General features: G+C 40.4%; 1 protein-coding gene across 1 annotated transcript in view; it reads left to right on the forward strand.

The window, feature by feature from the left end:
* Nucleotides 1-23,412, forward strand: part of LOC112460267 (rho GTPase-activating protein 20-like) — a 188,670-nt gene that overhangs the window by 43,685 nt on the left and 121,573 nt on the right. Inside the window, exons 4-5 of the mRNA XM_025024874.1 lie at nt 10,231-10,276; nt 11,532-11,704. Of these exons, the coding sequence (XP_024880642.1) occupies nt 10,231-10,276; nt 11,532-11,704 (219 nt within the window). The remainder of the gene's footprint in view (nt 1-10,230; nt 10,277-11,531; nt 11,705-23,412) is intronic.

Here is a 23,412-nt window from a genome sequence, read left to right on the forward strand (position 1 = left end):
TTTCTATTAATTTTTTTATTTTTACAACCGAAATTTCACGAAAAATAAGTACTTTTAATCACGATTTAATGTATTCTTGTTTTTAAATAATTTAAAGTTTTTTGTGATATTTTAGTATATTGGCAGATGAAAGTTAAAAAAGCAGCTATATTTAAACTTTTATTCCTCAATTTTTCTTCTTCAGATTTGACATAATATTATATTAATAATATACCGATTTTTTAATGAAAGCATTAAAAAAAGGAATTAATGACTCAAAGATTATTTAACAAAACAAATTGCAGTTAAGGGTCGTTAAAGACTTAACGGATTGCATTTATCTCATGGAAAGCTGGTGAAACTGAGCGTTTAAAAAAAATTGATAAAATTACGGGCGAACGAATGAAAAATCTGCGCGCTACACCATCAGGCTGGTTGAAGGTGGACGGGCACCGCACCTGCAGGGCAATGCCTCCTCTTCGTCGGTCAGAGCGCGCGAGAATGTGAAAGCTGCACTTGAAACCGGCGGTTTTGCACCGAGCGCGATGACGCGTTTTGCCCGGATCGCTCTTCTTGCGGCCCGTTGTCAGAAAATTGCGGTGAGAGCCGACCGACAGATTTCCGTGTTTCGGGAATCGTACACGTAGCGAAACAAGGCGAGACGAGGCGAGGCGAGGCGCGTTCCAGTCGCTGATCAATCCCAGTGAACCTTGACCCACAGATTTGTCCGGAAGCACATCCATTTCGTCGCGGTGAGAAATCGATTCTCGTTTTTGGAGCGCGATGAATTAGCGATTCTCCTAGAACGCACGATTGCCCCTCGTCAATGTCACACTTTGACCGAGTTTCTTTCGATCAGTTCACAGTTCTGTCACGACCTTAGATCTTAATCAGAACCTACCTATTGAAGAGGTCACAAGGTCTTTATCGATTAATCTAGGCATTTTTTATGCAGTTGAGAATTTGATACATGTTTGCGTCTATATAAATTTTTGAAGTATTATTATCATTGTTTTAATATTGTTTGATAATATCTGCATAATTTTAATAATTTCATGAAATAGATTATAAGGAAGGTTGCAAGAGTAAGGTATCGTATTCTCTTTAATCAAATTGATATTTATTTTTAAAATGTTATTTAATGACGATTTTTGTCCAATTACAAAGTATAAAAACAATAATTGAGTGCCGCAATTCATATTCGATTTTAAGAAATTGACTAGACCGCGAGTTATAAACGTGTGTAATTTTATTCCTATTAAAGCGATGCTCGCTGCAATCGATCACGTTTTTTCGCACATTTTCCGTTTGTAGTAAAAAAAGAGATATTGCGCAGTGGAAAGTGGAACACCTATGGGAGATGAGAAAAAGGGTTGGGTGTGTATTTCAAGAAAGTGGATGGTCATCGTCGTGGCGTTTATCGTGAAAGTGAACGGGGATACCGGCTTGCCCGGAATGGTTTCGATTTCATCGTCTAGAATCTTATTTTTTATACAGGAGAGAGATGGGGACAGGTATTTCTCAGAATTCAATTTCTACTTGTTGACGCACATCAGCAATCTTTTTAATCCTAAATTTGGCTACTTGTCTTTTGCAAGATATCAAGTTATACTTTTAAGTATTTTACTCGTGTAAACTACTTAACATTTTTTTACGATCTTATAATTATTTTCGGTTGTATAAATATAGTAAATCTCGCATATTTTACCGAGATATTTTATGACAAAGATAAAAACTTTAAAGAAACATGTTTTTTTACGTTTTAGCAGCAGAACTTTAAATCTATTTATTTATTGCCAAGTTTAAGTTATTTTCTAATTCATAAATCGTCATACACATGAGTATATAAAATAGCAATAGATGTTCTCTAATTACCAAGCCGTTAGGTTTTCGTCCTGTGTTGCCAATGCGAGGTTAATGATCCAATTGCTAATAATTAACGTAGATTGAAAGCGGCACGTCCAAAGACCTCCGTCGTTTCCTTATTTACTGGCAACGACACTATCTCGTCGCCGGCTGCCGAGACAGACCGTAAAGATGCTTTCAAACGGCACCGCGGCACGGAAATTTCATACCCTTAATACGCTGCTTAATACGTTGAATCTGCTTACAATACAACAATCTTTTTATTATTATTTTCTCGATTTTTTTTTTATCAGTCGCAAGCTTATAAAGATTATCCGAGATTATGCGAAAGTATACATCACGTTGGGCATCTTGGAAGGTAGAAAGTTTAATAACCCGATCCTCTGCCCGCCTTCGTCTGGATTATTAGTCGCCACACCGACAAAGAAATTCCATTCGTTAGATTATGTATATCATAACGCGAGCTTTTAGTGTGGGGATAAGGAAGCGGCTGGGAATGCAACTATAGAAAGAAACTGGGCAAGAGGTATAAGGTATAAAAAAGATCCATCGCCGGAAGGCTTAATCGCACCTTTGGTGCCGCGCCTTTTAGCGACGACATTTATTTTTAACGCGCCTTTGCCATCGTGGACAAGGCTTTGGGGAGCCAACAGAGAAGACCCGACGACAGTATCGAAAAAATGATAAATGTCCCTATTCGACGACTCGTCCGTGTCCCATCGCTAATGGGACCATCCTTATCATTTTTGCGAGAGTCGCCGACTTTTTATTTTATTTTTTTTTTTATCGTTTGTAGGACAAAACCTTGGAAAGAATGAAAAATGAGCTATTTTATATTCTTCGTTCCTCCTTTTCTTGGAAGCTATTAGTGGGGTTCACAAAAGAAATAATAGGAAATTGTTATTTTTCGGTCATATATAAAAGATTATTGCTTATTGTCAAATTCGATGATTCTCCAGCAGTTGCACGAATAAATAATATCACGACTGCAAATGTTAATATAAACATTATTTTATTGATATTTTGAGACATTTCGAAGAAAGTCAATTCGTGTTGAAGAATTTCTACAAATAATAACGATTGTTTGCAAGTGTTTAGCATCGTATGGTCTTTACAATCTCCGTTGCTAGGCTCGAAGGCGCAAAATGCGCGTCGTAAAGAGCGAGGCACAGTCGGTCGTCGGTCGAAACGCGCTGCGTGAAGGCACAGAGAGCCGCCCGGCGATGTTTCGCAGCGAGTTAGTTACAGTTAGTTCAATACGTGGTCTTTCACACATCGCACGTTTCGTTCAGTGAACGCATTCAGTTTTAAAGCTCGCTGGCGCATCGCGAGCTAGAGACCACCAAAGGATTAGAATTCTCACGAGAAGCACGCCGCTGCATAATGGCTGTACGTGGATAATTTATAAGGCGATCACTCGTGACTAATCGCCCAAGCTTATGCACATCGAATAGACGCAACTTCACACGTAATCTTAGCGTCATAACACATAGAAAAACTTAAGCAGTAAGACTTAAACATCAGTAAGCAAATTGACCAATCGCGGTCAAGTATTCTCGAAAACTTAACATAGTTATATGTCAACGTGCTTACTGCTTAAGTTTTTTTATGTGCCATGGCCCTTAGACTGCACTCGCCAGTATGGGACTGACATTTTGGTTTTAAACTTTTCTGAAATTTTATAAATTTTTTTTTGACATGAAGAAAATATTTAAAAGATATTTATTTATATAATAAGTAGAAAAAGTAATTCTCTCTTTTTCAGATATATTTATTCTACTTTAATTTCTTATAATATTACAATTTTTTATGATTTAGTTTTTATATATCTTTTTCAATGTTTATACCTAGTTTTCTTACTACGCGTTCAAGTATCAAAATTTAAGACGATTTTCTCTACTTGTCAATTTTTTGGCGCTCGAGGCTCTACGTTAGCTAAATGCAGAATGCTGTTCGTGTCTGCTGGTCGATCCCGTGCATTAATCAAATTCGCGATCTCTCGACGAACGCCCTAGGAAATCGCGATGAAACGTTCTCACCGGCGCGGCGGCGCGGCGCGCTTTAACCTGGGACAGGAGAAAGTGCGTTTCGTGGTATACACGCGCTCGCATATTTTGTGCGGGGAAGAAGGAGGAGGAAGCACGAGACTTTTTCCTTCTGATTCTTCTTTGATCTAGATGAACTCGACAAACTCTCTAATGACCACTCTCGTGACATATAAGTTTTATAGCCTTCCACGACAGGTCCACTATGAGTCCTGACGTGATTAGGATTTCTTTCACATACAGAGCGTAGATTCTTTAATCCGAATCTTGAAATGTAGGATCACCCTGTAAGATACAATAGAATTCCATTAGAAATTCATTTATCGATATCGCGAATCGAAGGCAAGATTCTATCGAATGATGCAGCGATAAATAGATCTTATATCCCGAATCTATAAATCTTTGCTTTCTCACAAATTTCTCTTCCGGTTTCTCTGCAGCAATATTTCTCGATACCAATGATGTATTGTATCGTACATCATCGTACGTTTTGTATGTAGATCTTTGATTCTACGGCGTAATCTTGTTTTGCAGATCCCACGTTTTCGTTTCCAGCTAGGCGTTTGTTGGACAGAGATTTCCCGATATGCGAGTTGGAGAAAAACTCGTACGGCTGCTACAAAGTAGTCCATAGGCATGGTTAATCGTCAGCGATATCGTTGGCATTGGTTGCACACGCCCATGTTACCATTGTATGCGATCGAACATTGCGCTCGCGATAATCCCGTACGGAATTCGCATTGCATTGGCGGCGAAACGATTTTTGCAAGGGTGACAAGACGCACAGGATTAAATTATATAAATAATTTCCGCAAGCACATGATCTTTAAAAAATCTACCTATTTATGATATATCTTAAATTAAGAAATAATTTTTGTATAAGAAGAAAAGAAATAGTAGATATGTTTAAAACTAAAGATAAATTAAAAGATTGGATTATTCACACTTTTTTTTATTTATTTCACTTTTTATTTCATTACTTAAATTAAAAAATGGCATTATGTTTTTAAAACAAAAGAATAAAGAAGTTTAGATTTAGCTCAAAGAAGACAGCAGGAAAGAAGGTAGAAGATATTTGGATCTATTTTTTAATTTACTTTATGAAGCAATAATTTATCTTCTACGAGTGCATCGCTTCTCATGATGTAATGAATTCAAGAAGTGCCACAAGCATTCTCATGCTACACGATTTCCGCCGCCCATGTCGTGTTACATTCCGGGTACATACGTCATGCGTGCATCATCGTTCGCGTTTTCTCCCGTTGCTTTCCGCATCGCGGCTCACTCCTGCCGACAGGCTCTGCCGGGTAGAGAAGGGCGACTCTTCGATGGTGAGATCGAGCGAGGCGGCCTTACAACATTATTAAAGCGCAAGTAAAAGCCGCCGGTCGTGCAGAAAGGGACGGCCCGGCCGGCCGGCCGGAAAGAGAGAGACTTTTTTTTCGAGGAACGCGAATCTACTTTCTCCGATGCGTGTCCACATGGCGAACGGCTACGAAGACGAGCGTCGTCGCTCAGAATCGTTTAATTCGGCAGTGAAGCGTTAAGGAAGCGTACATCCGGTGCACGTGAGTGCCGTAAGTCTGGGTCATGAATCCGAGAGGATCGGCAGTCGTCACGTGTGGCAAGGAGAAATGTTTTTTTTTTCTTTCGCGATACCGGTAAATGATATGAACTCAAAATAACCCTGTGGTTTTCTAATAATTAGTTTAGTATTTCTTTCAAGATCATTAACACGAACGCCAAGCATTTATGTTCGATAATCGTCGAAAAATTGTTCAAAATTACAACTTTCGATTTTTTAAATCATATATCTCAATTATATCTGGCAATTATATTTATATATAATGTGTCTTATGAAGTGTCGTGTCTTGACAAACTTGATTCTATGAAATTACGACGTCGTATTACTCGGCAATGATTAGGTTTGATCGGTGCGTTTAATAATATGTTGCGAATACTTGCGATCGACAAGTTATGTCTCTTTCATTAGCAAAGAGTGACAACTAAAGGCGACAAAAATGATTGGATTTACCGTAATCTGATTATAGCTCACTATTCTTTCATCGTGTTGTAACGGGAAGAGAGCTATTTATCGTCTTGATGGCGTATACAGCGTTTAATTAATTGCTCCGGTGAGATATCGGGACGCAACGCTCGATTAACATAAATAAAAAAAATGTGAGAGGACTTTCGGTCGTGAGCGGATACCCGACGAATCAACATATAGAAAGCATCAATGCCGCAGGTGCGGGTTGTATGATCTCGTTTATCGATCGTCAATCATTCAGGGAAAAAAAACGAAGAAAGGACGGGAGGAAGAGAGAAAGAATACGAGACTAGCGACCGTCCTGGCAACTATAAAATAATAATGGGATAAACGCATACATATGTGCATAGTAGGCTGCCTAATAACGCGCGGAGATTCGACCTGCTTTTTTTGGGTACGCCCTCCGCTCGCATACTCGTCGTCGTCGTCCTAGATGGGCGGCAGGACCGAAGGGACGGGCATGCGCGTGCGACGTATAATTAAAACCGCCTCCGAGGAATGCGCATCCGCGTATCCGCGCGACGGAGAAAAGCAGCACGAGCGAAAAATTGGCCACGGTGTCCGTCGTAATATCCATGCCGGTCGAGATTATCGATAATCGAATGTCCATCACTATTCAGAGGATAGAAGAGCTGCGGCCGTCGCTTTGGTCTTCGGTCGCTCATACACGGTGGTCCGCGTCTCGCCGTTTCGATTTTAGGACAACTTAATTTTTGTAAGTTAATTCGCCGTTTGACTCGAATCTTCGTTTCGCGAGGTGCTGGCTAGGGAAGCACTCGATCTTAGATTTATCTCAGATCTTGTCATTAAAATCAAGATCGCAGGTTGCGTTATACATCATACACATGTAACACGAGATCGCGGTTGAATCAAACGCGCACTGCGTGTGTTTTTTTCTGCATGGAAGCCCGTTTAATTAATAATTTCACAGCCGATTAATTTACTTGATCGTCTAATCGTTAGTTTACGCGACTTTATAACCAGATCCGCTCGTGTGGTCGCGACATTTAACGTGGCGTTTACGTCGAATTTAACGCGATTTCCGGGATTAATCGGGACCGCGATCGCGGTTCTGCGTAATTATTTTATTAATTATTTTCCTTGCCGTTCACGGCGAGAGTAAATGACGCAGCATGACGATATTCGACCGCGTACGTATACATAATTCATGATCGCTCGAGACATAGACACACTTCCTCTACCCTCGACAGCCTCGAAAACGAATGGGTCACCCTGTACCTATCCTATCGTCGGTCGGCGCGTATAATGCGATGCATAAATGCATGGAGGCACGCACTGCGTGCGCGCTTAACATAGATACGTATCTGACAATAAGAAACGCATCGACACGCCGACGCATCGCATCGTGACGCCCGAGAACGACGTGACGATGCAGCACACGTATCGTTGCTTCTACATGCATCACACAAACACACGCATTCCCTTTTTCATTTCACGCCGGGTATCATCTCTCTTCTCGATTCGAGCCAAGTGACTTATCGATACGTAATGCGTGATACCGTCGGACGAGAGATCGATAAAAATTCGTTGCATAGAATGTGACATTCTCTACTATAGGAAGAATCGCTTGCCGCGATAAGTATTTTAATTATATATCCACTTTAAGCCTCTCTTATACATCATACTGAGGCGACTTAAATATAATTGCTGTTTTATATGCAAAATATATATATGAGTTTTCTCATTAATAGTTAATGAATATAACGACATGACCATCAAATAAAGTCATCACTCAATTTAGGAAAAAACGTATAATTACATATGTATGTACGAACCGAATATACATATATGTAAATATTATATTAATTTTATAGGATCATAGGATTATAATTACTGTAAATTAGAAGAGTAGCTGGACGATGCTAATGTTTTAAAATTCTTTACCTTTGGAAAGTCTAGTTTCCTCTGAGACGAAGATCTGATCTTCTCTTCAGAAATTGCCTCATCCACATACCTTATCGCTTGTTTTATAGCTCAACATGTCGTCGTTCTTCTAATCTTTTAGGCTCGGATAAGAATGGGTCGTTGACCTGTTCCAGCGACTGAGTTAAACTCAATTTCGATGTTCTCTAATCCGAGTTCAGTTTTTTTTTAAATTAATCTATTAGTTCATTTATCATATGTACGCGAAGTAATTTATTTATGTCACGCTACGTGCTTCTATATTTAAACTTTATGTAATAATTTCAAATTGATGTAAAGGAGGTAAAATAAATTCAGATTTATTATAATTAAAATCCTTCTATATATCATAGCAGTTCACGCATTAGCTAAAAATACGTGATTTCATTATTCCATAAAATTGCGTACATTTTTTTGCTTATAAAGAATCATCGATAGGTACATTCCAATTCAGCGTTAAGATATTTCGAGCGAAAAGGCACTCTCGATCTTCTCTCGCATTTTCCGTGCCTTCATTCTCGAGTTTGCATTGTGCGAAGAGAACGTTGCAGTCTACGTGCCTTTGAAATTTGAAGTATGCTCGCGAGATCGGCGTACAATTTATCGCGATAATTGTTGGCCGGCCGCTGCGTTAAAGCCAGGAGAGCTCTGCTTTCCTGTGATAGCGCACGTAGAGACGTAGCAATTAAACCGGAACAAATTGGTTGTTAGGAATTGAGCTCTCTCGTACACTGCGCGCGGCAGCGCGGCGGCAGTTTTATTGTGATTACACGGTGCCTCCGATAGATACGTATTCGTAGCTCGGAGGCAAGCTGATTGACTCTCGTCGATAATTTCCATCCGCCTGCGTGGCCTGGAAGACCTTGCCATTAAAGGGCCTTGGAGGAACGCTGCATCCCGTCCGTCACTCTTTTGCGTATCTCACATACGCAAAACCACGAGCTCATCCTTCCTCCACGCGCGCGCGCGGTGCTTTTTGCTCCAAAACCGTGTAATACAATTTCACGAAGCGCGGCACGTTTATTACGGCGAAATTAATTACTACGTGCCAGATGTAACGCGCTATTCTATCCGCGGACCGGTTTATTTCCATTTTATTATCGCGCCCGCGAAGAGAGCTCGCAAAGAGAGCATCCGCATATCGAGTAGCCGCGGAGGAGTTTCTCCCTCTTTGTCTATAACTGTATCATAAGCCGATTAATATTAAAGCCCTTAGAATAACTTATGCGAATGTGGGCCGCGTGGAATTTACATTACCGGCTTTGCTAGCTACCGTAACGTTATCGACGACCTGCCGACCGCCTTTGTGTTGTGTGTGGAAGTTTTGAGGATTACCAAGCTCATTCATATCGAATGTGCTTCTTTGGATGATGTCCTGATTGGGCATAATGCTGCGTCATAAGTCAACAGATAAATATACGCTCCTCTCGAGGACGTGGTCTGGCCTCGAACCGTTTAGGGTCTTTGACATCATCGAGCTACAAATGTTCCTGACAATCGGTCAGAATACTTGGAGAGTGCGCCGTCAGCGAAATAACTATTTCCGTCCCTAACTGTCGAGAAAATTACCGGGTTCAATGAAATGTAATGGATATTCAGACAAAATTGTCTTTCTCGCAATGAAGCACGGACAAACTTACTTTATTAACTGCAGCAATAAAATATTTTATATATTTTCTGTTTTCCAAAGAAAGATCATCACTGAATAAATGCGTCAGTTATGGCTATAATACGATCAATTACATTTTTAGTTTATTTTGTCACTCATATTTAATTTATGATCTTTTGCTTATTGTTTTGCGTATCATTAACTATTAAATATAAATATAATAGTAAGGCTCATAAGATTAGAAATCAATCGAAGAAAACAGTATGTACATTACAATTCGTTCTTCTTTACTTAAAAAGTATAGAATATATGAACACCAACATTTTGTTACGGCTCCACGCTCCATTTTTCTTCGATTGATATTAAATATAAGTTTGAACACTAGTGTAATGTAATATTAGTGAAGCGCTAAATAAATATAAATCACATTTTAACTGTGATAAATCCCGAATAATTTTGCGAACGTATCATAGTAACAATGATCCAACGGCAGTTATTGAATCGCAAGTGTGCGAAAGTATTCTTACGATAACATAAAGTATATAAGCTACGTATGAAGGCTTTGGGTTAAGTGACAGGTGATGGAAGCGACAGATCGAAAATAATGAATCGAAAAGGAGCGTATATCGCGCCTCGAACTCAAGTCATCTCTCTTCATACATTATACATGGTCCCCCTTCCCCCGTTCTCTTTCTTGTATATGTTGGTCATTGTATTTTAAAAGCCAATTCTACCGCGCCCTTTTTGCTTCCTTTCAGATCCGCGGGGTACTCGAAAATTGGGACAGCGGTGCTTTCAAGTCGAGTGAGTATGCACATATACATGGAGTTTCTTAGCTATCGTTGCGCGATTATCGATTACGATGCCAAGCGACCTTAACGAGTTTATTATGCCCCGCGAGAGAACGGCCCGAGACAAGCAGTTCTCGGCTCTGCACATCTTAGGAAACTGGTAAAGTGGAACTTATCAAGGGCGACCGTGCGCCCTTCCCTTCGATAATCGTGCGCGCGTCGAGTATCTTGTCCTTTCGTTTCTTCCTTCTTTTCTTTCTTTTACGTTTTCTGATAATCGCGCGTGATAAACAGCGAGAGCGATCAACAGGGGCTGTTGCGCCTTGCTTAAAGAAAACGCGCTAATTAAGCGGTACCCCCCCCGACCGAGATTTGCCATGCTTTATGCATTAGGCGAGTCGGATGAATCGTTCTCGACTAGCTCGCGCTCCGCTGCCGAGTACTCTTCATCTCGCGTTGCCACTATTACCGTGAAATGACTATCACCGGCCATTTCGAATTTACATTAATACGACCGCCGGTCCTTTATCGTGCGGGACGACGACGGCGAATCGTAAATCGGCGCCGCGGCTCGTGTGTGCATTCCGCGAAGGGAATTTATTCGTGCCGTTCGAGTGTTATCTCGAAACACGATACCGCGTATATTTTTTCACGCCCGCCTGGCCGTGACTCACGCGTGCGAGCGAGCATTTTTTACACGCGGCAGCCGCCCTCCCGAGGGTGTAATTGCGCGATGTCAATTCGTGGCGCGTACGTACTTGGGGAGGCCTATGGACTACCGTAAATTCGCGATGCGTTGAATCGGCGAATTACACGGTGCAGGCCGCATTTCACGGCGGGAAACGGAACGCGGGCAAAAATGTTAATTTCGAAAGTAAATCATTTTCCAATAGAAAAAAAAAAGGAAAGAGACGAGGGTATGTATCTTCGTCCGCGAAAAACAGACGGAACAAAATGGAGGTATGTATTAATAATTCCGATTTGATTTTAATTTCCTTTTTAGCGCCACGGTTTACTTCGCTGCACGCGATACACTATTTTATTTTCTGCTTTGCGTTTACCGCATCGCATTTATGCGCGCGTTGGACGGTACTGTTAATTACGGAGGAGAACGTAAAACCTTCCGCCGCGCCGGGTGATATGACAAGCGCAATTATTTTACGGCCGGCGAAAGATAGTCTCATGTAATTTAATAACGGAATTCGGTGCTTTTTCCATACGCCGCGGCACAGACAGATTTTAATTATGGCGGTGTACGCTGTCAACAGGAGACTTATTCCCCGGCCCGTTTTGGAACTCTTACTGGGAATACTTGGAGAAGTACAGCGAGGCTAGGAGGACGCTGGACGAGTTGAGGGCAACCGAGGACCCCTTACTGCACTTTCTCAGTCTTAGACAGGCAGCCGCGAGGCACTCGCCCTTGTCCTTACTTCTTCTACCGGTGAGTTATCAATAATGCCATGAACTTATAACTATATAACAGTCTTTAGTCTGTAGGCAATTTTTAATAAGTCAGACAGCATTATAAAATCACTTGCTCGGTTTATTATGTCGCTCGATTTACAGTTTTATCGCTTGCTCCGTTTCACAAAACACAATCCGACTCGGCAGTCCCTTTCGGGTACTTTTATTAATTAATACCGGCAGCCACGATCACAGTCTCTCGAATCGCGGGCAGACCGTTCGGAGTATCTTCTCCTACTGCTCCAAATCGGATCCTGTCGCGTCAGCCTCATTCGACAGGTGGAGCCATATATTGCAAATCGGCGCCTATACCATATGTCTATCCCAATTCGGCGCTTACACTTACATCTACCGTAACTCGGCGCTTATACAAGTCTTATCAACAAAAATATTTCGATGCTAAGATTAATTCATTGATAAGCGAGAACATTGATAAGATCACCATATTTACCGTGTGAAATGTTGAGTTCGCGAGCAATTCAATGTTCGAATTTCTTTTAACTAAAAAGATGATTTTTTGGGATTATTAAAAGTTTAGTTTACATTTATGAAATGTCAAAGGAGGTCCAAGGAAAGATTGATTTTATCCGTGCTCGCGCGTCCATAACGTTGTAAATCACGTCACTATTGCTGGCTTAATCGATACCACGCGTGTTCCATTCCATCCTGTAATATACGCCTACGTTTACGTTTGACTAATAAAGATTCGGCCTCATAAATGGTAATTGCAAGCATTGCCTTTGGTTTTAGTCTGAATCTTGGGTACCGCGCGACTGAAGTATTATACTGTACATATAAGAAAGTATGTGTCGAGGGAGAGCTCGGGGGGAGGGCCGGTTGAGAATAGTGAAATGAATCTCACGAGAGAAAGGTGGAATTCCCCTCTCGAGAGGAGATACGTCGTCTAATTAATCGTGCCGTCATTAAGTTTGATTACATTAATTTGTTTCACGAGCCTTTCAAGTGCCGAATATCGCGAATCTCCCTTCTTCCTTAGGAGAACCGTGAATTAAATTACGGTTGACGCGCGCGGATCTCACTAGACGGCTGAATTGCTTGACGAAGCCGGAAATCGAGTTCTCGTGAGACGTAAAAGCTATCGCGAGTTTCGTATTCTCACTTCTGGACACTTGACTCTTCAGTGAAAGTCTTATCTCGTACCGCTGACGCAACGGTGCGCGAGAGAGCATCATCTTCGCTTTAACCTTTCGAGATTTTCATATACGAGCGCGCAATGAGAGCTATTCATTTCCTCGATTGCTTCATAATACGATCAATTTACAATAAAGTTCATTTTTTTACGAACTGAAGATATCAGGTGTGAATAAATGAACAAAACACCGCGTTAATCCGATAAGAACTTTCTATATATATATGTATGATTAGCCGAAGCAATAAGCGCTTCACCTTTTCATCTAGATGTTTCGAACTGATTGAAAGCGTGGTTTAAATTAATTCTACCAATAAGCTGATTGTGTAAAAAAAATAGAAAAGGAAAAAAGAAATTTGAGACGCTTGCCGTACATCAGTAAGAAGCAACGCGTGTGCGAGATGAGCTATGTGACAGGCTTATAACGGGCGTAATGATCGGAGGTCCGGAACGTACCGATGGAATCGGCGCGGCGGCCGCGACTTTAACACCCGTTGAAATATAGACTTGGGTCTTGTAAGTCACGCAGGTACGCAGAGAAGAACCTGCGTGTACCTACCCACCTCTAATGCGTATATGACGTTGATAAGTGTCGGCAAATACGCTTTCGTTATTGGGCACATTGTTATCTAAATTTGAAATCCAGTAACCTCAAGCGCCGTCTTTACCGCACCAGGTAAGCCTTTTAATTGCCTCATAACGAAGTTTTGCAATTATTGATAATAGGATATACCGGTTTGCTTATTATCTTCTTACTCTCGCTTCACGGCTTAGCAAATAGATTTTGCAGACTTGCGAAATCTTTTTGCAAACGAGTTTCGAGTAACGCGAGCCTTCTGCGCTTCGCGCATTTGTGATTCGACGTGTGTTCGCGCGTCGTCGTTAAGCGAGGAACGTTTAGATGCGGAACGTTCAATGAGATGTTAGGTTATCAGATTCGCCGAGAATGTTAACTAACTGTGAAATTTCACCTGACCATTTCTGCACCTGTATAATCGCGACGGCAAGCTACTAGTGTCCTGCAGCCTACGCCGAGCGTCCGACAGATTACGAGATGCCCTGTTACACGTGGGTGTCCGCAACGGTCCGCGGTATCCGTTTGTAGTACAGGTACCTATATGAGGTTTATGCCGCGTTGATACGTTATTTACTTATATCGTCGCGAAGTCTGGGGAATAGCGGCAGGCATACGTAAGAAATTGCGGTACGTCGTTACGAAACGCTGATCTTGATCTCCCGAGCACCTACGCGCGAAACGATGTACCGGCTTATTACAGCTATCCGCTATGTAATACATAAATCACGCACGCCCGAGTGTTTGGAATACTTTCCGGAAAAATATTTTTCTTTTCGTGATGACCCACTAACGCCCACGACCATCTTGCGCGATAATTTCTTCTTGGCAGGTGGTTAAGTAAATATTCTAGTAATATAAATTTGCTCAAGGTATCATCATATCTTATTAGAAATTTTTTGAAATTGGAAAATTGAATTTAATTCATACAGTACTTTAATTACATATAAGAAGAGAGTCGCGTATAATTTCTTTCAAATAAAACATTTTTATTTATTTTAAAGATAACGCAAACACACAATACCTCGTATAATTGTGTGTATTTAGTGCTTTCTATTTTTCTTCATATTTCTGCCGTACATGAAACAATATTTTCCTAAAGACGTAGATAAAAAATCTCGATTTTGGAAATGTAGCACAAATGCGTCGTTATTCGTCGTAGACAGTTACGCAGCATTCGGTATGCATCTTACGTGTGTATGTATGACTCTTGCAGAACCAGTCATTGTTTCTCTTTTGTACTTTAGCGAGTTGCAGAACGACGAGTGATTTACGAGGTGCACTCGTCCTACCGCGGTAATATATGCCTCGCCGAGGGGAAGTAAAGGAGAGATAATTTTGCAAGAGAAGTAGGCTTAAGAACACGCTCTGAATGCTTTAAAGTCCAAATTGATTTTCCAATTTTCTTCCACCCTGTTGCTCCTGATTTTGACAGTTGATTGAAGACCCTTTTACAAAATAATTTTTTTTAATTCTTATTTTTTTAATTATTTTAATTATGCTACATTAATTAATTTATTATTAAATAAAATATTAGTAAATTTTTATTTACTAGATTAAAATTCTCTATACGTTTTTGCAAATATTCGATAATTTATCATTTCGCATAATAATATATTTGTCTGTTCGCTGCGATTACGCTCATCCTTGATGAAGAATCCGAGTAAAACCGCTTGTTGCTTCACCGTTCTCCATGAATTGGTGCGTAGCGACAATCACCAGATCTTATCTTCTTTATGTTTTCTTTTGTGTTTCTCAATTTAATTATTAAATTGATCTAATTTATTTTTCTATGCACTTGAAAACCTCCAGCAAAATTCTCATTGTCATTATCGCGATTATAATATCCGGTGCTTGACCAAACCGAAATTTTATACCAACGAAGAGAGGGAGATTTAGAAGAATGTTCATTTCGTCGCGTGGGATGCAGAGTCGTACGTGAACTTCAGTTAACCGTAAACTATGCGTGTACTGAGAGGAACTTGCGACGTAAGTCTGAGAAGGTTGAATATGCCAAGCGTTGATAACGGTTTCCTCGGTTCGCGCAATATATATATGCGCTTGTACGCGCAACAGGTCGTGATTCTGTACGTCGTGTCACGAGGATGATGAATGACCTCGCGTCGTCATCGATGATCATCGCGCCGCGGTAATCTGATGTAAGTCGACAGGTCGAACTTTGCCTTTTCCTTGCGGTCGAATCCTGGCTCGTGCGCAGCAACATATGTTAAGACGCGAATACGCGAATTATATGAATTTGTACTGGTTGGAAAATATTTCTGATCTTAAAATGCATGCGTGGAACTTATGAGGGATCCGCTCAGAAAGGATCTAATAAGTATGTGGATAGAAGAGTTTATATAAATGTTAAAGATTTATCTTCTTGAAAAGCGATGTGGAATCAAGAATCGAAACATGATTTATCGGTAGGAAATTAATGAAAAATTCTATAAACAAGTTTGCGCTTCTTGTTGGTCTGTGAAATTAAGGTTGTATGACCCCTTAGAAGAAAAAATGCCAAATTCTTCAAACTTTGTCAGGTGATGAGTATTATAATAATAAAGCATTGTGCCAAGTTTGAACAAGTTTGCGAGGCCCGTTCAAAAGTTATAACAATTTGAATTTAACATGGGTTCTTATGGGAATTCATCAAGTTTCACTGTTTTTTCAACTTTATTTAAGAAATTAATATCGAAGAAAATATGGCATCCTTTTAAAACTTTGCAGAAATATTAATAAACATCTTACAAACAAATTAGAACCAAAAAAATTATGACTTCGAGGATATTTTCTGAAATATTGAATAAAAACCAAACAGAGAACAGTCTCGCTTGGTCTCACTGAACTCGTAAGTACAGAGATCCGGCAACAGCGCACTATGACGTCACATTAGAACCTCTCTCTCCGTCACTCTCCGTAAAGGATAACAAATACTACAGAGGTCCGTTACTTTTTCCAATAGAGCCTCCTGTGTATCGAAAGTGTGCTCTGAGCACGTGTAATATACAGACGCATCGTTTGAGGTTAGTTTTCGCTTGCGCTCCGAAAATGCCGAAAGTAAAACGTTACATGTGGAAAGGAAAAGTTGTCACTGAAAAAGTGTACAATCAACGGTTAGCACAGACAAATACTGGGAAACGTTTGAAGACACGAGTCGAAACCACACCAGATGATTGTAACAATTCCATGGCACATGTAACGTTTTACTTTTGGCATTTTCGTAGCGCAAGCAAAAACTAACCTCAAACGTTGCGTCTGTATATTACACGTGCTCAGAGCACACACTTCGCGTTCACGCAGCTGATGTCAAGTAAGATCAATGCTACCAACTTACAGAAAATGCGACGTTGTCGCGATCAAAATACTTTTTTATGAGAGCTATTGTATTTAATTTATTAATAAATGACGTAAATAAATAACGTAATATAATTTCATTAGTATTTTTAAACAGTAATTACTATGTTTTGTTACTTTTTAAAGATTTTCACACTTTCAGATTTTCGTTTGTGTCAGTTGCAAGTCAGGTACAGTCTTTCTAAAAATCATTAAAAGTGAAAGTTTGCATACGAGAAAATATGCATAAAAATGTCTCTATAGCTCTTAAAAACACAGGCAACCGTTATTTTAATAAAATATTAATATAAATATTACTTTCCAGTAAAGAATATCTTCTTAAATATGTTAATTAGCTTTATGTTACGTTTCTTAAACTTTTGGCAGAGATCTTACGGGTCATACAACCTTAACGAAAGAGTCCCCAGAATTGATCGAGAAGAAATATCATTCTCTGAAATGCGAATTCTGTCAAACGAGGTCTTGAGTTGTTCAATCGCAACATTTTTCTATTAATTAATTAAAAATGATATTTCAAGGCTTAATAAGTTCCATGGAATAACCATATCACCATGAATATCGCAATTACACGTACTCTATATAAAATATGTATGTAAAAGGAATACGCAAAATGGGATCTTCAAGGAAATTTCTTGCATCGACCGATTATCGTTGACATCAGTTTTTTGCCATGCCACGCCGAACAAAGTTGAAAATAATTAAGAAAATAAGGGCACGCGGTATCTATTCCGTCAACGATAAAACGACGATATGATCGCCCTATCAATTAATTCCACAGGGGATAATTGGCAGATACACGAGGAACGTGCACACAAAGTCATTTATTTGACGGCAGCGCAGGCAACATTCTCTCTCATATCGAGAGTCAGATCCCAGCGACTCGCTCGGGCATCGATAAGACGATTTGATGTGCGATAAGTCCCGGCAATATAATAGACGTATAGCAGTATAGCATACCTACCTATGTACGCTTCTCTCGTCTCGAAAGAGAGACGCGCGCAGCGTGTGATAGTGTCAACAGTGAAAACCGGCCGCAAGTTAACCGTGAAGAATCTGGTTTGTCGCAGCGAACCACAGCCGCCGCGATTACGCAGCCCTGACGAATACGCGACGCTGCGGCGCGAATAAACGCGTGACCGTTCACGATTACAACTAATTAAAATGCAGTCTCGACTGTCCGCTCGGCAGATAGCAAAATAAACGCGAACAGCAATTTATAATATTTGGCAAAAAAATCGTCATTCAATTGCAAATAAGTGATTTTATGTAAAGCAGATATATCACAAATCAAAAGCATCGGAGACCTGTCGTTTTATTCGCATAATTACAAGTCTTGCCTGGCAAAATGGTTGTTTGTTAATGCTATTTCTGTTTTTATATATGTAATAAGCACGCGTCGATATATATCTTGGTTTAATTAAATCGAAACTTTTTAGTTCGTTAATAAGCGATCGAGACATCAACTTCGTTTTACCTTCATAACACGCGACATTCCGCACGCATTAAAACAATCAACACACACACACACACGCACACCCAATCTTTGGCAATCAATCTTCATCAATTTGATCCGTAACGGATGACGGGGCGGCAACAAATGTTTGCCACTCATCGGACTGTGCTTCGTTGAATCGCGAAAAGTTGCGAAACCAGTTTTTCGAATTCGAGGAATCGTGAATCTCTCGCGCGCACGATAAAGAACAGATTTAAGTGGAAGGAGATGAAGAGAAGAAGCGAGCCGAAGAGACACACACGGCGAAGAGAAGACCCGCAGCGATGCAGCGCACTTCAAAGGTCTTCTCCTCTTCTTCTCGATGTCCTCTCTCCTTTTTCCGACGGTCACTCTCGCGTTCGATTCGCGGTATCGTGTCTAGCCTCGATCGAATCGAGGATGCGCGTCTTATAAATCAGCCGAGTTTCGCTACGCGACACGCGATGTGGTCTAACTTCGCCGTTGTAAAAGACATCTCTCAGCGGTCGCGAGAAACTCGGCAATTAATCACGACCCGCGAGAAATAACGTGCCAAGGACTTATTACATGCGTTCAATTTGCGAAGTTACGACTTTGCATATAAATTTACCGCGCTGATGACATTTTCTACCTGGACAACGTCCGTACGTCGTACTTCAAAACTGGAGTAACACGACGGTTTCAATATTAGATAATCGTAATCGAGTAGTTTATGTAAATACGATAATATAAATCGTAGCGATCACAAATCAAAAGACGTCACTCGTGATTCGAAATCCGCTTGCCTTCCTGGTTAGGGAGTTCACTTTAGTTAAAGCTAATTAGATTTAAAAGTTCAGTATGACATTAATTTTGATTGATTAAGCTCTTGTTAAGAACTTGATCAATCAAAATAAATAGCGATCAAGAACAATGTAAAATATAATAAAATTAATAAAATTTAAATTAAATTGAATTTTCCAATTAAAGTAATTGTTTCAAATTTTTAAAAGAGTGATTGTCTTTTATTCTTCCATGTTTTTATTACATAACTTTTAATTAAAAATAGAATGCTTATAAAAGTACTTTGCGACTATTTCCGGTGCTCAGGGCAAGCCCATTGATTCTAGTGCGAGATGAAAGACGAATGTACCACTTGTGTGGTCTAGTGACACGTCTATTAGCCCATTGACTTCCATCATCACGGAGGTGATGATGGACGACCTCTTCAGGTGCTGAAGACTGGAAAGAAGTCGTTTCGCCACGATCGATCGATCGCGAAAGCTGCGGACGTTTCTCGATCGTGCCGGCGCATAGGAAGTAATCGCCGCTTCGCCATAAATAACGCAACGAAAGCTATTAGTCATAGTTTGCGGCCGCGCGAGTGGCTGCAGCATGAACGTGGCTTAATCGATCCGCACGTAAAATCTTATCGCGTATCGAGATTGTCCGTAACGTAAGTATTTTTTTTATTTATATCGAAAACATAAAAACGAACAATTTTTTTCTTCTCTTACGAGCGAGCATGAAAAACCGGAAGATTTGTATTCTTGTCCTTAACGAGTCGGCGAGTCAAGATGTGCACTCGCAAAGAATTTGCATACTTGATTTGCATCCAGGCAAAGAAAAACGTTACATAAATTATATTAATAGGTTTACTCAAGAATGATATTTTTAAATTTATTTTTATTGTATGTTTATATGTAGGTATAGTGTAGATCATGTAGACATATACACATATATTACATTTCAAGTATGAGTTATATAAGAAATTCCATGTGACGCGCGCTTTTGATAATTGACGGATAGAATATAACAGGTGAAAATGTTGTATAGTATTTTTACAGGCTGCTCTATGATTTTCCAATTACGCCTAAGAGATTAATTCGCAATAATAATAATGCTGTATCTAGCCGTAATGAGGAACGCACGCGTTCGAATATTCTTCGCGTTCTCGCGATGAATGCATTCTGAGACACGTGCGTTTAACGCTAACGATTACCATAAAAGTGATTGCGATCCCTACGACGACCTCGGAATAACAAAATAATTGCTCGGAGAATCCTGTAATTAGTACTAAGTGCTTGTCCCGGATGACCATTCACGGTAACAATAATAATTGCCCATGCGACTCCGAAACTCGGCGCGTTCGCGGAAAAGTGGCACGAAAAATGTCGCGGCGTCACATAACGAGCCATTGTCGTTGGATAAAATACTGATTGGGCAAGGTGTCTGCCTTTAAAGATGTTCTCGCACGGCCGTTAATCCTGACGTTAGTCTATGGTTAGGTGCGTGCAACCCAGCAAAATCGGCTACGAACAATCACTCCGGCTTAACCCCGAATTATGGAAATGCTAATAACACAGATGGTAGTTAAACCGTTGATTATTACGCCGCACGCTTGCATTCCAATATCCTTATTAGCACTGTCCCGCTGATCGAACCAAGCCCACTGCTCGTTGCATTCTTCCGATATGTGAACGCCGATAATTGCGCCGAGGCTTTTTATACCGGTACCCTTGTTGCGAATAATTTTCATACACCCGCGTGTAGTTACACGTTTAACGCGAGTGATTAAATTTTCTTTCCTCTGCATGTGTACTCCTTGTCGCGCGCCATAACCGATTGTCTCCGGGAAAATGAAGCAAGCGAAGCGCGATTTATTCATTAGACTCTTCAGAAAGGATTGCGCTCCGTGCGCCAATTTTGTCAGTATATCAGGAACAAATAAAATTGGTTAACGCAGCATAAAGTCTAGCGAAATAAAGATTTTTAACCAGTTAAAGACGCGTATTACGTCGCTGGTCGATGCATCTTTGATCATTTTCGTCGTTACATCGTTGTATTCCCGATGCGAACGCGCGTTACGCGCTCGATGTATAGTATCTCGACCACGGTCCGAACGAGATGAATCTTCGATAAACGCCGATGATAACGCGCAATGGCCTAGCTCGATGTCCCTTATAAATTTTAATACACGCATAATCGCACGGTCGATCGACTAATAATCGTCTACGTGCCAGCGCTCGGGTTCCTATCACAATAAATAAAGTCGCGTAAATGAAATGTAGGATCAATTTCATTATCTCCGTGCCGTCTAAGTTATTTACGCGCGACACGGAAATTTCCGTAATCACAAATTGCGCCCGACGGAACATCGCACTATGTCGTATCCATGCTCGACCCATAAATCCTCGTTATGATCCCACTGAAGCACCTGCCGAGCAGAACCAAATTCTCACGTAATATCCCATACCAAAGTCATTTAATTAAACTACAGTAATTTTGTACAGCTTTACATGTAAAGTATGAAATTATATTGTACTATTCCACACTTTGTTCTTGACAAAAAGACGTAAAGATATCTGATGGACCTTGCGTCGATTATAATTACGAACTTAAACTTTTACTAGTCGCCAACATAATATTTTTATAAATGATTTTCTTTATTAAAAATTATATATATATATATATATATATATTAAAAAGCAGGAGATAAAGTATAAAATATACAGAATTTAGAATGACTAAATTTGTTTATTATATCGGTTATCTAATTCATGTCGGAAGTGCAGAGTCTTAGAATTTTGGTCCGTTTGCATGTCTTTTCTAGAAAAGTAGCGAATTTATATTTTTTTACTTATCAAGCACGAACAACGTCTTAAATCCAACCAGTAAAATGTCATGAATCTAGGGGATGCGATGTTTGATTTAAATGAGATCCGCGCTAATCACTAGCGATAACGCTCGATCTGCAAGTTAATCACCGTGCCCCGATTGGTCGATCGCGATCGCGAGGACATGGGCGCGTCCGCGCTTGGCCGTGACACGATGAAAATTTATCGGCGATTATTCCGGAACCGATAATGGGCGTCCTTGGATGAAAATCGGTTGGCTGACGAGCCGGCTTCGCTTGTACGATCCAACGAAAGTAAAGCGAACGAGACTGACGATTATCGTCGCGATGTTAATTTATCGCGTGACACCTGTGACGCGACGCGGCGGAAGCTGAGAGAGAAGGAGAAAGAGAGCGGTGCGTATTTAGCGGTCGTTTCGCCACGTGGACAACGAGTAATTATTACTAATTGGGACGGTTCGGATTATCGCTGCCAAGGCACTTCGAGATTCCGTCTCGTAGCGGGCAGGATCACACGAGGCACCGCCCCGAGACGGCGAATAAGGAAATTGTGGTGCGCGAACAATAGGATCGCGAGGACCTTGGCAGTCTTGAATTTTTTTTTTCAGCCGCTTATATTTTATTGCGTCGATCGCGCCCGGCCGGACGCGGTGTTCGCCAGCCTGGAATCGAGGCTAATCACGCTCTTATGCAATTTAACTTCGCCTCGCCGCCACGATCATTTATCTTCCGCCGTCTATTTACTCCAACGAAGCCTGCACGTTTACGCCGACAACGCTCGCTAATCGACAGGCAGCCGCGAAAAAAAGCACCTGCCGCGAAATAATGGACTTTCGATACTGTAATGTACTCTCGTGCCTTCGTAACTTTATAGTATGTATACATTCTAGTTATCGGCACGGACAAGACCTTTCAACACTAACATCACGTATGTAGTCCCTCTTGAATTCTTCTTTGACGTCTTCTACCTTTCGAAGAACATCGAATTGAAGACTTGATATAAGGCAGATTGCAAATGCCGAAAGTAGAAATTCAATTTAGAAGTCTTTCACGCTCGATTCATACATTGTTTCATGACTGCTATAACGTTTTAAAATGTTACCTTGGAAGGCATTTCTCTTCAACGCGAAAATAATTATAAGAATAGCTTTATAAAGTTATTTCTTTATATTAATTTTTCAATGTCTTTGTAAGAAATTCGGTTCTTCTTCGTACATTTGTTTCTTAAACTGCCAAGGTTCGATATTACGCGCCTCAAAACTGCTGCGATGCAATGAACCGATTGATACTTCTAGTTTGATTTTTGATAACATTAAAATGAATGATTATTTAATCTTCTTTATAATTTCCTTCCATCATTAAAAGAGATATAACGATATTTGCAAAAGAACTCAATAGAGTTGAGATAATTACACATTTCTAAGTAGTGAAAGGCTAAGCGTGATCGTCTCATTTTCATTTTACAGTGCTATTAAACTTTCATATTAAACAAATAAAATTAATAGTCACGTGGCCGCATT

The sequence above is a fragment of the Temnothorax curvispinosus genome, unplaced genomic scaffold (assembly GCF_003070985.1).
Source record: "Temnothorax curvispinosus isolate PA1 unplaced genomic scaffold, ASM307098v1 QBEX01010444.1, whole genome shotgun sequence".
Taxonomy (NCBI): domain Eukaryota; kingdom Metazoa; phylum Arthropoda; class Insecta; order Hymenoptera; family Formicidae; genus Temnothorax; species Temnothorax curvispinosus.